This window comes from Crinia signifera, chromosome 19, assembly GCF_055691185.1.
Source record: "Crinia signifera chromosome 19, ASM5569118v1, whole genome shotgun sequence".
NCBI lineage: Eukaryota > Metazoa > Chordata > Amphibia > Anura > Myobatrachidae > Crinia > Crinia signifera.
This window is the reverse complement of record NC_139226.1, coordinates 50,102,703-50,122,151: the sequence shown is the minus strand read 5'-3', so window position 1 is coordinate 50,122,151 and position 19,449 is coordinate 50,102,703. Positions and strand designations below refer to the sequence as shown.

General features: G+C 45.0%; 1 protein-coding gene across 1 annotated transcript; it reads right to left on the bottom strand.

Annotated features, from left to right (window-relative positions):
* Positions 1-733: 733 nt before the first annotated feature.
* Positions 734-18,438, bottom strand: TOMM40 (translocase of outer mitochondrial membrane 40). The gene is made up of 10 exons (XM_083162569.1): positions 18,301-18,438; positions 15,362-15,565; positions 14,550-14,617; positions 12,926-13,018; positions 11,459-11,560; positions 10,636-10,741; positions 8,405-8,527; positions 5,120-5,196; positions 4,140-4,242; positions 734-1,638 (listed from the first exon to the last, which is right to left on the bottom strand). Exons 1-10 carry the CDS (start codon positions 18,344-18,346, stop codon positions 1,499-1,501), a joined length of 1,062 nt encoding a protein of 353 aa, XP_083018695.1. The 5' UTR covers positions 18,347-18,438; the 3' UTR covers positions 734-1,498.
* Positions 18,439-19,449: the final 1,011 nt, after the last annotated feature.

The window sequence follows — 19,449 nt, the reverse complement described above, 5'->3', positions numbered from 1 at the left end:
AGATTGACTATCTAGTCAAAATCTCACCGTGTGTACACACCCTTACAGGAATGAGAAAGAATCCTCTGTAGTAGAAAAGCATACGTATAATTCAAGTGCTAAGACTACAACCTGATTCCTATGGCTGGAGGCAGACTTCCAAGTAGTGGGGCCCATTGGGGGGGTTTCACTGTGGGCCAATCAAACCACAATCGTCAATGATTGCGACACAGTAACCCCCAGAACATTTGCATTGATCCCGCCGCCTCTCGTCCGTTTCAGTACAGCTTGTGAGTGGTGCTTGCCAGACAACGCCGATAAGGCAGGTGCAGCTCCTTATTGATCACTACTGACTTCCATTATCAATAGCTGGTCCCTAAGGAGGTGCTCCCTCTCCTTGAGCTACAGTTTTAAAAATGTATAGTGGTTCCAAGTCATAAGTGGTCCACAAATGTGACACTTACATTAACATTTTGCAATACTTTCACAAGCCTTCTGTATCTTATTTTGGTTCTGCCCTATGGAAAGGGCTAAGGAGCCGGCTATTGTGCAACTGCTAAGCGCTGCATTTTTAGCATCCAAATTCTAGCATCACGTTCTACAGACATATGCAATATAATCTAAAGCAAACAGGTGGTCACAGCTGAAAGAAGTATAAGCACAGCGATGATCCCATTCAGTCTCACAGTGACGCCCCATGCAGACAGACACGCACACATCACATGTAGAAGGAAGACAACCAACCAGATATGAGCCCGTTGCAGAAGTCACTTTATTGGTGCAGTACCTGCCCGGTTATGACCCTGCGTTGGGCTCCATGTCTGTTTTGTGTAAAATATTCATGTCAATTTTTTTTCTTATATAACTTATAAACATGATTTACATCCACGCTCCTAAGGAGGGTAATCAGGTGGCAGCAGGACTTGCCCATTACCCCCTCTGACAGCAGCACAAGGTCTATGAGGACCACAGGTCTCAGGCAAGTCCCGGAATAGACCCCTCCCCTAGACATGATACCTCCTCTCCCCCAGAAGCTACAGCAGAAACATGTACGGGGGACAGCAATAATCTCACTCATAGGATGAAAACATGATACATTCACAGCCCAAAGTTCCTGGAGAAGACCAAATGAATGTCTTATAGAGAGATGGAGAGGAAATAAAACAATTGTGAAGGAACAATTCCCAAATCAATGACCACAGCAGAGGAAGGACAGTACTTCCTAAATGGAAGGAACACAAACAGACGACATTCAACAGGGAGGCGAGAGAAGTGGCAAAGACAGGACTGGTCTCCTCTCCGTTCTAGGTACCTACATTAAATACTGGAAAAGTCAGACACCTCATACATTGCCTCCATGCCCCAACGATAAAATAAACTTTATAAAAATGTGCCTGGCAGGAGTTTGGGGAGGAAGAGCAAGTCTAGGAGCCAGGGGCACTGCTGTCAGGAAGCAGAGGGAGAGGCCACATGTCCAGATGTGGAGGGGAGACCACAAGCTGTGAACAGGATGCCCATGTTAACCGATGGTCAAGCCAAAGCCACACTGGAATTTGTTCTTCTTGTGGTTGAGGAAGGCTCCCATGGCTAGTGTAAGTGGCAGCGGAGGAAGCTTCTTTTCTAAAGTGGCCCCTACTATCCAGTTACTGTCCACCGAACCTGCGCAGAAGAGAGACATAGTAAGTTAGATTGGGGAAGAGAAGCGCACATGGTGCTGGCAGGAGGGAAGATAACAGGAGAAAGAACATGAGTAAGACGACTGCAAACAAGTGTACATGAGATAACATTTGACAAAAGCAAAACCATGAATGTGTGTTAAAAGGGCCACTAAAACCTAAACTAAGTAAAATGACAAGGCAATGTACAACAGCCACAGGTATAAACATTATAGTCAGGTTGATAAAACATTAGGGCGACTTCTACCCCCTTAGAAGTTGCCCGCAAATCCCCCTTGAGCCAGATCGCATGCAAAATATCACATGTGCAGCCATTGCGACTCGCAGACTCTGATGCAATGCTTCCAGGACCGCGCATCTCATCGGACCTGCTGTCATTCACATGCAATATGGGCTTTTTTCCTGCGATTAATCGCTGCAATGACAGGAAAAGAGCCCAAATTGCATGTACACTGCATAGTGTAACAGCTCAACCACTGTGCAAATCAATGTTCTGGTAGGAGAGGGGGCAGAGCCGTTTGGGGAGAGATACTGCTGGAGTCGTTTATGTGCATGTACTTGGTGAGTAGAGAGTATAGTAGAGGGACAGTGCACTGCTGGGAGAGATATACTGCTGGAGTCATTATGGCGCATGCACTTAGTGAGTAGAGTGTAGGAGAGAGTGAGTAGAGTGTAGGAGAGAGTATAGGAGAGGGACAGAGCACTGCACAGAGAGATATACTGCTGGAGTCGGTACTCTTTACCTAGAAAGGCGCCCGCGATTGGAATCGCGGGCAAAAAATCGCGGTCATCGCGGGTACATAAAAATCGGGTGCCCGCGATGACCGCAATTTTCCCATAGGGAACAATGTTAAAAAGGCTGATTGACCGCGATTTTAATGTAAAATGCCTCAATGCCCGCCATTTGGACATAGGAATCAATGTTAAATGGGCTACAGAGCCCAAATAGGCACAATTAACCCTTAAATGTCCCCCCAATTTTTTAACGCCACCCCACGATCCACGCCAACCCGAAGCGTGGCGAGCTCACGAGGGGCGGCGGTACGCGTCCTCCGACCTTTTCATGCCCTACTATCCACGTCGGCGTGGAGTTGAGAATAGAATAGTGTGGCGAGCGCAGCGAGCCATCGAGGCCCGAAGCGTGGCGAGCCCCGCGAGGGGACGCGGATACCTTCACAGGTAAACGCGTCCCTTCGCGGACTTCACAGGTGTCCGCGTCGCCACGGACACCTGTGAAGCCCGCGAGGGGACGCGTATAACTGTGAAGGTATCTGCGTCCCCTCGCTGCGCTCGCCACGCTTCGGGCCTCGGTGGCTCGCTGCGCTCGCCACACTATTCTATTCTCAACTCCACGCCGACGTGGCTAGGGCATGAAAAGGTCGGAGGACGCGTACCGCCGCCGCTCGCCACGCTTCGGGTTGGCGTGGATCGTGGGGTGGCGTTAAAAATTTGGGGGGACATTTAAGGGTTAATTGTGCCTATTTGGGCTCTGTAGCCCATTTAACATTGATTACTATGTCCAAATCGCGGCCATTGAAGCATTGAATGTAAAATCGCGGTCACCACTAAATTTAACATTGACCCCTATGGGAAATCGCGGTGATCGCGGCCATCGCGTCGCGCCCGATAATGTACTGCCCGCGATCACCGCGATGGGCGCCCTTCTAGGTAAAGAGTACCCTGGAGTCATTATGGCGCATGCACTTAGTGAGTAGAGTGTAGGAGAGAGTATAGGAGAGGGACAGAGCACTGCAGAGAGATATACTGCTGGAGTCATTATGGTGCATGCACTTCGCGAGGAGAGAGTGTAGGAGAGGGACAGAGCACTGCTGCTGCCTAGACACCACACTCACATAGCAATGATATTCGCAGATCCTCCACAACTACTTATACTTAATATTAATTCACAGAATAATTTTGTGTCCCTGTCCATCCTGAGGTGAAATCTAATAGGAAGATGAATAAAATAGTACCACATAGTGCAGGGGACACCAAAACCAATGCCCCTGTCCAGTCATTCCTCCAATTGTCTACCATTTTCAGATTTACCCCAGTAATGGCAATGGGCAACACTGAGGATTCAAGCTCCAGCATTAAAAGCTTCTTTAACATGTGGAAGTGTTCAAAAAGATCCTTGTATCAAGAAGTAATTTTGGGGGACAAATAAAAGAGGTCTTTTAACTCATAATGCTAGCAACGCTAAGGTCCCAGGATGGCAACAAAGAAAAAAAAATCCTGTACGAAATTCTATTATTGCTGTTTATTTATATGGCTCCACAAGGGTTCCGCAGTACCCGACAATACAGGGATGAGGGAAAGACAAGAAAATAATGTATCGCAGAACAATGCAATTTAGGACGAGTGCATGATAAATAAAGACAGTCACAGCAGGGGACAGGACACTGATGCAATCATCACGGCGGCAGAGATATATTCTAAGAAGAGCACACGATGAACATAGTTCTAAAGTGGAAAAGCATATACCTTTAAATAGCAGGTTAGCTTTGGGGAGGTCCAGCTGGTAACCGAAGGAGACGCTTGTGTCCAGCATCCGAGTGCTGGCTTCAAACTCTACTCCTACTTGCAGCTAGAACCGGATGAAAGGGTTCATAAGACATAGGAATGGTTATACTGGGAAAATGCAGAAACAGACCACCTCAATACATTCTGCTAAGTGTCAGCTAAAATGTCTCAAACATTGTTTATCCAATGTAACTTCTTATAAAGGACACTAGAAGTACAATTTATACTTGCATAGGAATACATCTAATGTTTACCATATAAAACACAGGGAGCAATACGCTAATAACCTACATTACACGTTATAGTCACGTTACAGGCCAATTTAGAGACATCCATTTTCTACACCGGCCTATGGACGTATCTCAGGAAGTGTGTAGGGCAGAAAGCATGCGAAACCTTAAGGAAGCTACACACGGGGTGATTGAGGCTTTTTTTTTAAGCAATTCAACTGGATCGCTTAGAAAATGCAGCTACATTGCTCCATGTGTAGGGGCCATAGCACTGCGTGTCCCTGCACATCGCTATTGTCTGGGGATTAATATCATGCATGCTGGATAAACCTAGCTAATAGGTCAGGGCCAGTGTTCTCACCAGAGATCACTGGCCCCGACAGATCGCTCAGTACACAGCGCTGACACATCGCTGTGTGCTGAGCCATCTTGCTGAGCGTTCTAGCATCTCTCAGAACGATCAGCAAATCTCCCCGTGTGTAGGCCCCATAAGTGTGTGTGCGCGCATCTTTAGGTGATAGGAACTATAGATTGTAAGCTCCAGTGTGCAAGGGACTGATGTGAATGAAAGTCTCTGTAAAGCGCTGTGGAATGTGTGCGTGCTGTACGTCACTGCACAACCCATCACACTGGCTGATCTGCCAAGTATTTAGTACATAAGGAGACCCAGCATAACAGAAGTTACACAACAAAAATCGCTTTGGAAAGTACCTGGTCATTGGCTTTATGGTAATACGTTGCGTGTGCTCCCGCCTGACCAAGGGTTAGCGTTGCAATCCAATTAGAAGCTTTATTAACAAAAAACAAACAAACACATATGAGGACATAGGGTAGAGTTATCATAGGCTGTTAGTCTCTATGTAACGCTACTAAATCATAAAATACAGAAACTAACAAATAGGAAATAAACTAGAAGCATAGTGAAGGGTCACTTGTCCAACCTCATCTGTGGGACTCAAATCAGTAAAACATTATAGTAATAATATTGGTAGTGGTACCGTATGATGTGAATCAGACCGGATATCGGTTTTCTGCAGCTGTGCACAGCAGCTATCAGATAGGTGCCGCACAGAGAGTGAAATCCCATCCTGTGTAAGTCTTTTGAATGGATTTCTAGCCATCCGTAAACCCTTCCTTAGAACCCTTGGGCATGCCTGCGTTTTCCCCAAGTAGTCACATTGCGAAGGGATTGCAAAAAAAAAAAAAAAAATATTTTTGTAGCGATTTGGCCTTGCACATGCGTGCTACGATCCGCACGCTTGTACAGTTGTTCGATAATCGGGCGGCTTGCAAATTTGCACGGCTACGAACAGGACTGAATGAGGCCCAATGATTGGTGAGGAGTGCCAATGTTGTTACAGCAGGGGGGTGGGGGAGATCAGCAGCACTGTGCATTAGCTACTGGAGAATAAGTGAAAGCAAAGGCATGGGTTGTATTTAATTACCTTAGTGTAATATAGCCTTTTGTAATATATAAATAAGTAATATAGCCTTTTGTAATATATAAATAAGTAATCAATTACTTGTTTGCAGAAGCCGTCACATTTTTTTGCCAGAATGAAATTTGACTTAACATTGTATTTTTATCACTGTTCAATGACGAGTTTGCCATCACAATTACCCCATGCTGCTGTACTCAACCATGGCCAGATGTCAATAAATGACCCCATGTTGCAGTCACCCTATTAGTTCCCAGTTGCTGCATGCAACCAAGGAACATTACACTGCAATATAAATTGCTACATTTATAGAAATAATTATTCTTCCACTATCTCATGACCTAAACTACTATTTCAGCGTGTCGCGAGAGGGTCAGTCTTACTGCAGCACAGAAAAGATAGTTTGAAACTGGCTGTCAGTAAAGGGAATAAAGAAAAAAGATTTGGAACTTGTGTAGTTTCACGGCGCCAGCTACTTCCGGGTTCTACACTCGGCACAAACTATCTAAAATAAAGGGCCTTATTTTGGTTCATTCTTTCTGACAAAATCCTTCTTAGATGGACAAAACCATGTACACTGCAGGGGGGCAGATGTAACATGTGCAGAGAGAATTAGATTTGGGTGAGTAATTTTGTTTCTGTGCAGGGAAAATACTGACTGCTTTATTTTTACACTGCAATATAGATCTCACTTTGAAGAAAAACCCCACCCAAGTCTAATTCTCTCTGCACATGTTACATCTGCCCCACACCTGCAGTGCACATGGTTTTGCCCATCTAAGAAGGATTTTGTCTGAAAGAATGAACCAAAATAAGGCCCATGGTAACAACTCCATGCCAACATGGATAGTTCATACCCCAACTATCCATGTTGGCATGGAGTTGATTTTAGATAGCGTGGCGAGCATAGAGAGCCCCGCAAGGGGACTCAGACGCACGGCGCCATGAATCACCACAAGTACCAACATTTTTTTTTTAAATGGTTGAAAAAATAACCATGGGTCAGCGAATTACTTTCGAAAGTGCTGGATTATTCAAAAGTTGAAAAATCGAAACATGAATAGGTCAAATACAAATTCGACCTAAAAACGCCCCCCAAAAAAAGTGCAGAATTTTCAACTGGCAAAAAATCCGGCACATAATTGAATTCCCACCTATTAGGTCAATTTAGTACAGCTTTTTTCTAGGATACAATGGAGAAAACATAGGCAGAATCTGGTTGGGTTCTATGGGCAACTTCACCTTATATTTAGAAGCTTTAGTAAATGTACCTCTATGTATATACCAGCTCATGTAATAGTCAAATAATTAGAGTGTATCAAATCACATAACTACATAATCTAGTTATAGTTACATTAGATTTGTATAGTGGCATAGCCTTTGTGAGTAATCCCACTTTTATACCAGCAAGCTGTGGCGCACCTGGGATTTAAGACTCAACTCCAAGCTGGGTGCGACCTCTTTTAGACTTTCATCCCGAGCCGGTGAACACCGGGCGTGTGATGTCACCGGAGGATGAGCCGCCACTGGGAAATGAGAGCATCTCTCAGCGCCGGCATTTCCTATGCAGTAAACGGGTTGCATCTACCTGGTTACCTATTAACAATGCACAGCGATCTGGGTGGAACTCATGTTCAACCCTGAGTGCGTGCCGGGTTGAAATGACCATTTACACCACCTGCAAACCCGGGATTTTGCGTACTTATGTGCAAAAACCTGGGTTTGCAGGGCTGGTGTAAAAAGGGTATAACGTAGCTATTTTGTGGAGAGAACAGATTCGACATAATTCCTATAAACAAAGGTTCCATTGATGTCTCCTTATCAATGGATAAAGCTGCGTTCTCATAAAAAAATAATCCTGCCAACAGAACGTGCAAATAATTAGGCAGCTTTCACAAGTCTGTCCTTTCATTTGAGCAAGCTTTGCGCATGCAAAGGAAAGGACAATGACAAGAGAGGAGAAAAGTAAATGGGAGAACAACTTCCCAGACCCATTAGAAGATGCCTCAGATCTGAGTGTAATGTGGGTACACACCAGGACGACCCGCTCACGATGCACGATGTGAGTGGGTCGTCAATGTTTCTTCAGACCCGCTTACGATGGACGCGGGGGGCACGACCGGCTCACGATGTGCACCATTAGCAGGTCCGATCCGATGGCGACCCGCACCCAGGAGGATGGTCATTATTCAGATCCTACCTGCTGCAGGTAGGATTTGAATAACGACCGACCCACCCACGGGATCGCGTATCGGTCCACACCAGGACAGAAAAGGACCCAATCAGGACCACACAATCTACATCCAATCGGTCGGAATTGGATCTAGATTGATGGGATCGGACCCTTGTCGCCCTGGTGTGTACCCAGCATTACACTATTTTGCCCAACAACGCTTTACAATAAAAGGTACTGCGTTATCATGGTCGGACCAGTTCCTCAAACCAGATGCATCTTTCAGACTACTTTTAAGAGCAACACAACACTTCCGCTGTCTCCTATTGTATAGTGCACTATATAAGAAACGGTTAATAAATAAAATACACCTAGATGTAATACCTGTGTATCTTCCTGCTAAAGACATAACCGTTCCCTCCTCCCCAGGACGCCGGTGGTAAACAAGTTCCCCTCCTAGTGCCAGACTGGGAGTAATGCTCTGCAGGTAGTGAGCTACCACAATACCTAAAGACAAAGGGTTCAAGGCATGATTAATCACATGCAAAACTATTTTGAATGTGCAATACAACTTGTGAAAAGGAATGTAGCATGGAAGAAATAAACGTACATTAAAGATTGTGCACATTTTCCAACGGATACACAGGAGTAGCAGAATTCTTCTTGGTGTTAAGAGCTGAACATTGGGAATACACATTAACGGTCTCTAATCATGTCGCACTACCAACCCTTACCACTAGTCACAATCCACCAATGCTTCTGTACTGTGAGCAGATTAGGTTTAAAATTGACAAGAGAAGTTTGGGGAATAGAAGAGTGATAGAAGAGAAAAATAACAGTACACTTCTGAATGCGGAACTCTGCCAGCAACCTTTTTTTTTTTTTTTTAATTCGATAATATTTATTGAGTTATATAACATGCGAGATCCCATACACTTATGAGATATTCAATTTTGACCACATTTGTATGCACAAATGAATGACTGTATGCACATTGTGTCCCCCATGCGACGCATGGGCCCACTGGTCTAATGTCATGTTGATAACCACATGTGATCACTCTAATGCAATTGGTGAACAAAGGGAGTGCTTTTGGCAAGCGTCGGGTTTGAGGAGAGGGGCCTGGGGGAGCACTGGCGGTGTCAGTCGATGTAGCGTAATGCTGTGAATGATCACTGGTGGCGGTGGGGGTCAGCAGTAGAATTTGAAGAAAAAAATAATAATAATTTAAAATACTGGGTGGCCATCTGATTGGCTGGGAGAGCAACCCCCACTGCTGCTAGCGCTCCATCACAGCGCTACACTACTATGGCGCCCGCCCTCTTCCAGCACCCTATGTGGCATTGCTGCTGGAAGAGGGCACTGTAGGCACCATAAGATGAGATTGGACATCGTATTGTCGCATCGCATTCAATCGCATAAGTGTATGGGCACCATTACAAGCATCTACACATCACTTATTGGGCCATTTCAGTTAAATGGAATTTAAAGGACTGGTAAATAAAATAAAGACAAAGGCAACTTATCTGAAAGAGCACATATTCCCCTTGCCAAAACACCTTAACTGCCAGTTCACTATGCAGACCTGGGATATTTAAAGAGAACTGAACCTTCACCACAGTGTATTTCCCAAATACTTAAATCTGTACAACCATCTATTAGACCAGAGCTATTCAACATTCAGCCCTGTATCTCCCTTGGAACTACACACCCCAGAATGCCCTGCCACCGTTTTGCTATTAGGGCATGTGAAAACTGTGGCAGGGCATGCTGGAGTATGTAGTTCCACAAACAGCCAAAGCACCTCATGTTGAATACCCCTGTATTGGACAGTTACCCTTAGAGGGCATACTAACTGTTAATAACATGGATTACACAGTACCTGGCATCCAAAACACTAAACATGGTAGATATCAGATGTATGATGACAGGCACTCCTGGTTATGTACATATATTTTATCTGTCAATATCTGTTCCAAGGAGATGTGTGTTTAGAAAGATAGATATACAGAAGAAAAATGCCCTCATCTAATACTGAATTATATATGTATATTGCAGGCATTCCCAACCACGGTCCTCAAGGCACACCAACAGTACAGGTTTTAGTGATATCCAGGCTTGAGCACAGGTGACTTAATTAGTACCTGAGTGATTCTGATTAAACCATCTGTGATGAAGCCTGGATATCACTAAAACCTGCACTGTTGGTGTGCCTTGAGGACCGTGGTTGGGAATGCCTGGTATATTGGAATGTTAGGGGTAGCTGCAATATAAGAGGTGTCAGGCTTTGGGCTTGGTCTAACAGAGCACCGTAACACTTCCTAGCAGCATAGTGTACCATGCATTTAAGCAGTACTTTCTGGTGCTCCACTGTATTCTCCACAGAGCTAATGCTTAACACTGTAGGTAACACTGAAAAGGGCAAGAACAAGTACTTGTAACAATATAGGTGTATTTACTTATGCATTAGGACTATCAGCATCAAAGCTGGTTCACAGTTTTTCATAAACACTTTAAATGAGACCATGGCCTATATCAGATTATGTCTTGTTCCTTCCTGTGCATATTAAACAAAAATAATTAGTACTAAAACAAAGATTAAAGATTATCCTCACCTGATCCCACCAATATGTCTGGGTTGCCCATGGTGACTGCGGCTGTGAAATCATCTCCTCTGTATTCTGTATCCATCTGCCAGTTCACGAACTTGGATAGCTGAGTCTGAGGAACAAAAATGCAGGCAACAGAAAGTGTATGAAAGGAGAATGGGAATGAGGGGGTAACGTTTCACTTACTAATGTAGGGGATCCTAGCCAGTGTTCCACCAAAATGCGGTATATTAAAGTACAACCATTTTTTGCTGACAGGTTAACATTTCATAATATATTATACAGGATATGTCCTCCCACAAAAATAGGATTTACTAGAAGTGTAGTAAAGTACTGGGGTAGTAGGGTCTATAGTAACTAATAGGGGGGGGGGGGGGGGGGGGGGGTGTCTATAAATGGGCACCTATAGTAAGTAGACACTCTTTTTTAAATTCAAAATGAAGTTCTCTCCTGTGCTAACCAGTGTCCTCGCCACAAGATTATGGATCTTCAGTTTCACAAATGAATATGACAGGAGTTTTGTGAGCGCTGTGGAGCAATGTAGGATAAGGCATATCACAGGGGATGTAAAGAGACGATCATGCAACGATAACAGGTTAAATAAATAAGCCAATGAAGACATGAAACATAGGGCTCTTTGGAGCAACCCAAAGCGACCAGTTAGCCACCACCCGCCAGAAAAAAAATCCCACCCATGTGCACAACTGCGAATGCATATGGGCGTGATTTCCTTCTGTGTACCATGCACGGTCTTCCAATCATCAGCAGTGCTGCAAATTCCCAGCCCTGTGTTACGGTCCGATTCCGGCCCATAGCTTTTATCGCTTACCTGTAAAGCAATCTTTGTTCGGATGTGTTTAGACATTTGATGAATTATCTGTGCATTGAGGCTGCCGTTGTTATCCAGATCTCCTACTAAAACTGGGAATGCCTGGGGAAATATAGGGGGAATTATGGAACACTATGAGCACAAACAGCAATTTTCTATCCCACAGAACTACTAAGCCACAGTCTGCTGCCTACACAGAAGCCATACGACAGACTTACCTGCACCAACATTCAACCATGGAGACCAACGTTCCTGTTGAATATCACAAAGCTTAAAATGTACAGCCAAGAACAAGACCTTCCTCTACAAATGATTGTGCAAGCAATGAAGCTTAAAGCAGGGACATTAGATTAAATGACTCCATAGCTAAACCACTGGCAAAAAACCTTGGGTGGGTGGGGTATGTTTCTCTGGGGTAGTTAGAGTATCTGATTTCTAAAACAAACAACTTTAAAACTGAAAACACCCATCCTAACCGGTAAACATTACACATTCCTCTTTGGGTAATACGCAGCAGCTGACTGGAGTAAGCCAGACAACATTAACATCATACAGTTAGTCTCTAGTGGTATAGAGGAAGAGCTGGCAGCCCTTAGGCCAGGGCTGGACAACACTGGCCCTCCAGATGTTGATGAACTACACATCCCAGCATGCCTTGCATCAGTTTCAGCATGGCCACATAGCAAAACTAATGCAAAGCATCCTGGGATGTGAAGTTCATTAACTTCTGGAGGGCCGGTGTTGCCCAGCCCTGCCGAAGGCCATGCCTTGCCACAGTATTGCAATGCATGATGGGATGTGTAGTTTTAAAACAGCTGGAGGGCCATAGTTTGGACATGCCTGCCTTAGGGGATCTGGACATTGGATTCCTGAAGTTTTACATAGAAGTATTTATTAAACACCAATAAAAAATATATTTTCTACTCAAAATAATCCCAGAAAGCACAATAAGATTTTAATGATGCACAAGTATAATTTCCCTTACGGTCCAAATACTTTCAAATGTAATAAACCAAGTGGATACCAGCTAATACATACATCACACACATGCACTTTTATAAATGGGGGGGTAATCAAACCGTGCTGATTTTGAAGGCAGTCGGAAAAATCTGCAATTTTCATTTGACCTATTCCAAGTGCCGATTTATGGACTGTCGGGAGGGGGGGGGGTCGTCACGGAAAACATGTGGATCGCCGATTTATGCCCTGATCACTGGTCTTAGACCGTTTGACTATTTTCCACAGATGCAGATTCAACTTTAAACAAGTTGAACCTGCATCGGGTAGAATACGGAATGTCAACAACATTGATTAAGCCCCCCCCCCCCCCAAGACGCAAAGTCACAATTATATACACAAGCGATTCCTGCAAAGAGATATTTATGTATGTGCTTTAAACTGCTTTTAATATTTTCAGATGATAAAACAGATGGTTCCAGATCATGGGTCACGATAATAAAATCTCACCTCTGTTGGGCTTAGCTGCTTTGTTCCCACATAGGTTGCTCCAAAATGGTAGTTTGAGTCTCCGACAGTACTGAGTGCGATCGTGTGATTCACCTAGGGCATAATAGATTAAATTAAAAGGTTCAACAATTGTAGCTACATGATGAGCTAAAACCCCAGCACTCTGGTAATAACACTAAGGATTACATTTGGGATAGGAACATTGTATGTTACATGTGCTCTCCTTACTACAGTCTACCACAAAGAGTCTCCTGTTTACAGGGTAATAATGAATTCTCCCTATACATGGGCTGCAAGTAAAACCTGCAGTTACAACTGAATTATCTAACATATACAAGATAAAAAATGTATTTCTGTCTTTCTATACAAATCCACAGTTTACAAGCGACGATCGTGATATTTTACATACGAGCGTATTAAAGCACAGCCGAGGCAACTAAAAAATTCCAGATCGAAATTGCTGTTCATTTTTTAATAATTAAAATACACATTTTTGAATAATTAAAATACACAATCATTTTTTTAAGTGGATGTATGTGTGTATGTTCTAGTACAACTCTAGAATGCCTGGAGCAATTTATACCAGACTTTGTACACACACGACTTACACTGTAATAAAAATACTGTGGGGGTAAGACACCCCTAGCACCCCCGTGGGCCTAAAAAGGGGTTCAGCCACTACATAACATGGGTCAGGGAAGCAAGGTATAACCTAGAGAGGATATAAGACATTGATTGGGTCCCACAATCCAGACACTGGTGGGGTCCCGGGGGCCCGAAAAGTGGGTCTGTGCAACATATGGCAAAGTTGCATAACCTTGAGGGGGTATAAGACATTGATTGGGTCCAGATTAGTTTCACAGCCACTAACACCAGCAATCCAGGCACTGCTGGGGTCTGGGGGCCCAAAAAGGGCTTCGGCCACTGCACACAGTGGGTCAGGAATGCAAGATATGGCAGAGTTACATAATATAAAAGGGGGTAGAGAACATGAGATTGAAGAAAAAAAAATATTTGCTCAGATCCGGGAGCCCTCCACAGACAGGTGTATGCCGGGCACACCATGGGCCCCCGCCACAGACAGGTGTATGGGGGGCACACTATGGGCATGGTGAGCGTTTAACATTAAAACAAAAGAAAGATGAAGTGCAAATAATGGTAATTGTACAACCAAACCCAGGCAACACCAGGTACCTCAGCTAGTTAAAACATATAATGTTAAAAGCTGCAGGTAACTCATAAAAAAGGGTGTGGTACAGGGGTCCGACTGTCATTAGCCCGACGTCGGGATCACGACTGGACGGACCAAGACAGCACAGTGAGCGCAACTAAGCCCCTTGCAGGCTCGCTCCGCGAGCCACCTATTCTATTCTCCCTCTATGGGGGTCGTGGACGAGGGAATATAGCAGGTGGCCATCGGGAACCCGGCTGTCTGTTTTGACAGACGGAATCCCGACGTCGGGTAAATGACTGTCGGGACCCCGTCCGGCACCACGTAAAAAAAAAAGCTGATTGGCTGCTTTGGCCAACATCTCCCTTATTGCTATTTGTCCTATACTGAAACACTTATTACACAAAATGCGCTTTCATCTTTACCAGAGACCCATCTTATTAATATCCTTACCTGGAAATAGTTACTCAGCCCCTTATTTACAGTCAGTTTCACGCCTTCCATCTGAATGGGGAATAATTCTGTAAAAAGCAAAGAATGATGCTATAACTAAGAGGAGGACAAAGGAATCAGACAGAACCAGAAAAGTGACAAGAACAAGGGGCATGAAATGAGAAAACTTTAGGAACGGATTGATGCAGAGACAACTGATGTGCACTGGGAGAGATGCAGAGACGAGAGGACACACAGGGGGTACATTTACTACAGCTTCTAAACTGAAGAGAGGTGATGTTCCCCATGGCAATCACATTCCATCTATCATTTCCCTGTTGCACCCTAAAAATGATAGACAGAATCTGATTGGATGCTATAGGCAATATCAACTTTTCATTTTTAGTAAATTTACCGCACAAAGCGAGACATATGGTAGAGGCAATAGAAGTTAAAGACTACCAGACCCACTTATAGGCAGACATTGCAGGTATGGATGCCATTCCCGGGGTATCTTTTTCAATCCCAGGATTGGCATCCCCCCCAAAAAAGACAACCAACATAAAAAAACGCCCACGCTCCCCAAACATTTACATGGACTGGTAATGGAAGTGTGGAGGCAAAGCGTCCGGCAGGCTGCACAGCATCACCCGCTGACCACATCACGCTGCACAGCCTGAGGTGGGAGCTGTCGGGCAACATCTGAGAGGGTGCTCAGACACTACCCAGCAAACTGCGCATTGGAAACTCCAATCCCAGGATTCAAAGCCTGTCAAAATCAGGGCCAAATCCCTGGATCCCACCCATCCTGGTGAGACAGAGAGGGTTCTTACCTTTACATTTGCGGTGACACTCCTCAAAAGTGCCTGGATTTGGTAAACCCTCTTCCTGAGGTTCTTTTTTCTCTGCAGCTGGACCCAGGCCAGACACTGGGGGCATTGTGAATCCAGGGGGGACAGTTACTAATCCAGGGCCAGGAGGGGTTCCTGCCAGAGGGGGCGCAGGAGAACTAGCTGCAAAAACGTTCCCCATTTTTACTAAAAATAGAAGAAAAAAAATGTGATAGTTGAATATGTATTTAATATGATGTAAATAGAAAATCAGCTACCAGATCTCATCTCATACAGCTGCTGTGGAACTACACATCCCAGAATGTCCTTTCACAGTTTTAGCATGCCCTAATTTCAAATCTGTGATGTGTAGTCCCACAATGGCTTGAGGGATGCATGTGAAGTACCACTGCTATACAGTGACAAACAGCTGTAAACTAAGCTTGCTGCTATTTGGTGAATAGTCAACTGAGCACACCTACACCTTGTAGAGGCATGAGCAAACACATGTTAAGCCCCGTACCCACGAGCGATTCTAATAAGAATCACCACGGATTTGGTCATACAGGGAAGCAGTCACCAGGAGCACGCTCCTGCAACCAGCGGCTTTCCTCGGCCGAGTGCCTCATTTTCATCAGCAACCATTGCTGGGCGAAATGCTCGCTAATCACATCACCCAGTGTGTACAGAGCATTAAGGTTTTCTCTCCCATAATTGCCAGCAACGTGCATAAACATGCCCTTTTATATAGTTAATAAAACACATGAAAAAAAAAATTCTACTTATAATAGCCGGTCCCACTGGGAAAATACACTGTTCATTCAAAAGACAGGCTAATCTACTTCAAGGAAATACCAAGAATGTTTGCGCATAAGTCAAGAAGGGCAAACTATAATAGAAAGTCAGGGAATGTTTCAATTAGTCAATCATTCAATGGTCACAGACAGTCACAGCAATAAGGATGCAATATTTATAGTTTCTGACAGCAAGTTCACTTTATTGGAAAGCATATGGAACTTTAATGGTATCTGAACACCAGACAGACTGATTAGGTTAATATGTATTTTATTAAAACAATTAAAAAAAAATACCTATTTCATGTACCTGTATAACAGTCCAAACACACACACAAAAAAAAAAGGACTACCGTATACTTTGCTCACAGAAAGGGTCTCATTACCACATTGATGAAGAACATTAATAGTCACGATCCAGTTGCTACATTAAAGTTGGAAACCCCAGATGGAGTAAATGTATTTGTTTAAATGGTGTGGCAGCAGTCTGGACTGGTAGTGGCACCACAGATGATTGCAATACACTGGATTAAAGCAGATTATTATACATTTTAATGCATATTTACCATACTATGGGGCCCATCCCATTGGGCATGAAGGGTGCAATGTGCCACTTATACCCCTTTTACACCAAAATCCCTGGTCAGACCCTGGTCTTTGAACATGGGAGTTTCCAGGGTTGGACCCAGCTTCATACCCCATTTACACAGCACTGTGACCCAGGTCGGACCCAGGTCTGCGCCGTTTACACTGAACCTGGGTCAACACTGCTTTTCCCTATGGATGACATTAGAAATGTCCATTTTAGGATAAACTGCCATCCAACTTTCCCTCAATTATTTAAAATAAAAATTAAAAGAAATGACAAGTTAGCTTTGAAAAATGTTGGTTTGTTTATTTAGTAAAATATTTTTCAAAAAGTTTTATTCACTGCTCAAGCATACATAGCGGTATAAAAGTGCAGCATCTCCCATGAGCTCTCCCCTGCCCCTTCCCCTGCAGCCGCAGACCGAATCTCCCATGTGCTCCCCCCCCCCCCCCCAAAAAAAATAATAATAATATAAATGATACTGCATCCAATTATGATTTCTGTGTGCACTGTCCGTATCCTTCCTGGCTGCTGTCTTTTGCCACTGCTGCGCACTGTGGAAAGGCGTCCAGCACTTCTGGTATCCTTTCAGCACTACCCAGATGTCCCAACCTGGGTTGGGACCATTTACACCGCCCACGTCCCAGGTCCAACCAGTGTTCAACCCTGGTCAGGACCTGGGTAGGAGACCAGTGTTACTGGACCTGGGTTGACCCCTTTTACACCAACGCGGACCTGGGTCCAACCTGGGTTATTCCTTGGTGTAAAAGGGGTATATGTTTTAACACCAGCAATGGCACCCTAACTTGCATCCTTAATGGGATATAATCAGTCCGATTTCATACAAAAGTGCTTAAAGCCCTTTGGGGGGAGCGAACACTTGTGTGTGGAACTCTGTAAAGTATTCTATGTAAAGTGTGGTGGCATTTGTGTGTGCTATATAAATAATGGTTAATAAAATGCAGCTACAATGGCGCACATCTGTAAAATCAGACTGACCACTATCCTTTCAAACTGGGACACTTATGAAATACTGTACACAGTTCCTGTGACTGGCTGGCTTCAATCCTGCATTTCAACTGATTTTTAAAACAGCTAGAGAACCTGGATAATTCTTAGCGTCCTGGTTTATAGAACTAGTATAGTAAGCTATATATGCAATTTCCTATACCTTACACAAATCTGAAGGAATCACATCAGAACTAAATGTTAGTATAATGCACAGGAGTACATACTGTAGTAATCCTAGCTTCGGTGTATGACATTTCTGTATAATGGTCTCCTCTGTACAGCGCTGCAAAACACTGGTGGTGCCTTATAAATAATAAAACGTAATAATAATGGCCACAGTGTGAGCATCTTGTGACTCTTGTGTGCTTATGTATGGACAGTGTAGGGCCCCAATTACACCACACACACCCTCCTCTGATCCCCAATCACCACACACACCCTCCTCTGATCCCCAATCACCACACCCCTCTAATCCCCGTCCACCACGCTACTTCGTTGATCCCCTAGCACCAATGCTCCCCTTGTCTCCCTACCCCCATCCTCCATACCAGTCTCCTCTATGACCTGCATGTTCCTTTCCTCAGCATGTCCCATTCATACTGTGTGTGCTAACCACGCAGACACAGGTGCAGCCTTCTCTCAGCCACTACCCGGCTAGCAAAGTCAGGCGACCCTCAGGGCCTCCTCGGCCATGCTCGACCTCACCTTGCCTCCTCCTGGGGTCTCCGGGATATCTCACATTCACTCACACGATACGTGCAGCCAAACCCGCTAGCAGCCGGAGCCCCGCCTCTTCCCGGTCGGCACTGAGAAAACATAAGATTGCTCTTCTCCAATCCAGCTACTCATTGGCTGTATGTTCCTGTCAATCAGCCGGCTCGCCGCGGTGCAGCCTAACTTGTGCCAAGGCTCGCTCCGATTGGTAACTAGCCCGGCAGCTGCGTCTTGCTATTGGTTCGGGGCCGGCTCTGAGGTCGCGGTGCAAGGTCAGGTGAGCCGCCCCACAGTTCCACGCGCTTCCCTGCTTCCGCCGCCATCTTTTAACCCGGTCGCCATGGCGACTGTGACGTACCTTGGGGAGTGGAGAATGTGGTGAATGATGGTACATGGCTCCACCCTATATTCATTACTTTTACATATAGGTGTCATATTCATTGATGCTGTGTATTGCAAGTTTAGGTGCTGAGAATTTTGACTACTGTGACACTAAACCAGAAATGCGGTAAAAACCCTGTTATCGAGGGTTTTACAGCATTTCTGGATTTTCTAACCCCCCTCTGCAGTGTCAGCGCTGCGGAGGGAATCGGCAGAAAAAGCTGGTGATTACCTGCAGAAGCTTAAGGGCTTCTTACTGCAGCGCTGTGTGAGGGATCTGTCACGGATCCCTCCCAGCATGCCCCATACCTCCCAACTTTTGAAGTTGGGAGGTCGGGACGTTCGTGCGGCGAAGCCGCGTGCGCTCCAGAAAAGGGGGTGTGACCTCGAGAAAGGGGGCGTGGCCTCACGGGGGTGACGCGAGATCCGGCCACGCCCCGTTTTCGCCGCTCGTCGGCGCTGAATAGACGCTGTGCGCACAGCGTCTATTCTCGGCAAGCTGGGGGGGCTCCCAACTGTCCCCCCTACCGCGGGACAATGGCGGGACGCGGGAACGTCCCCGAATATCGGGACGTTCCCGCGGAAAGCGTGACAGTTGGGAG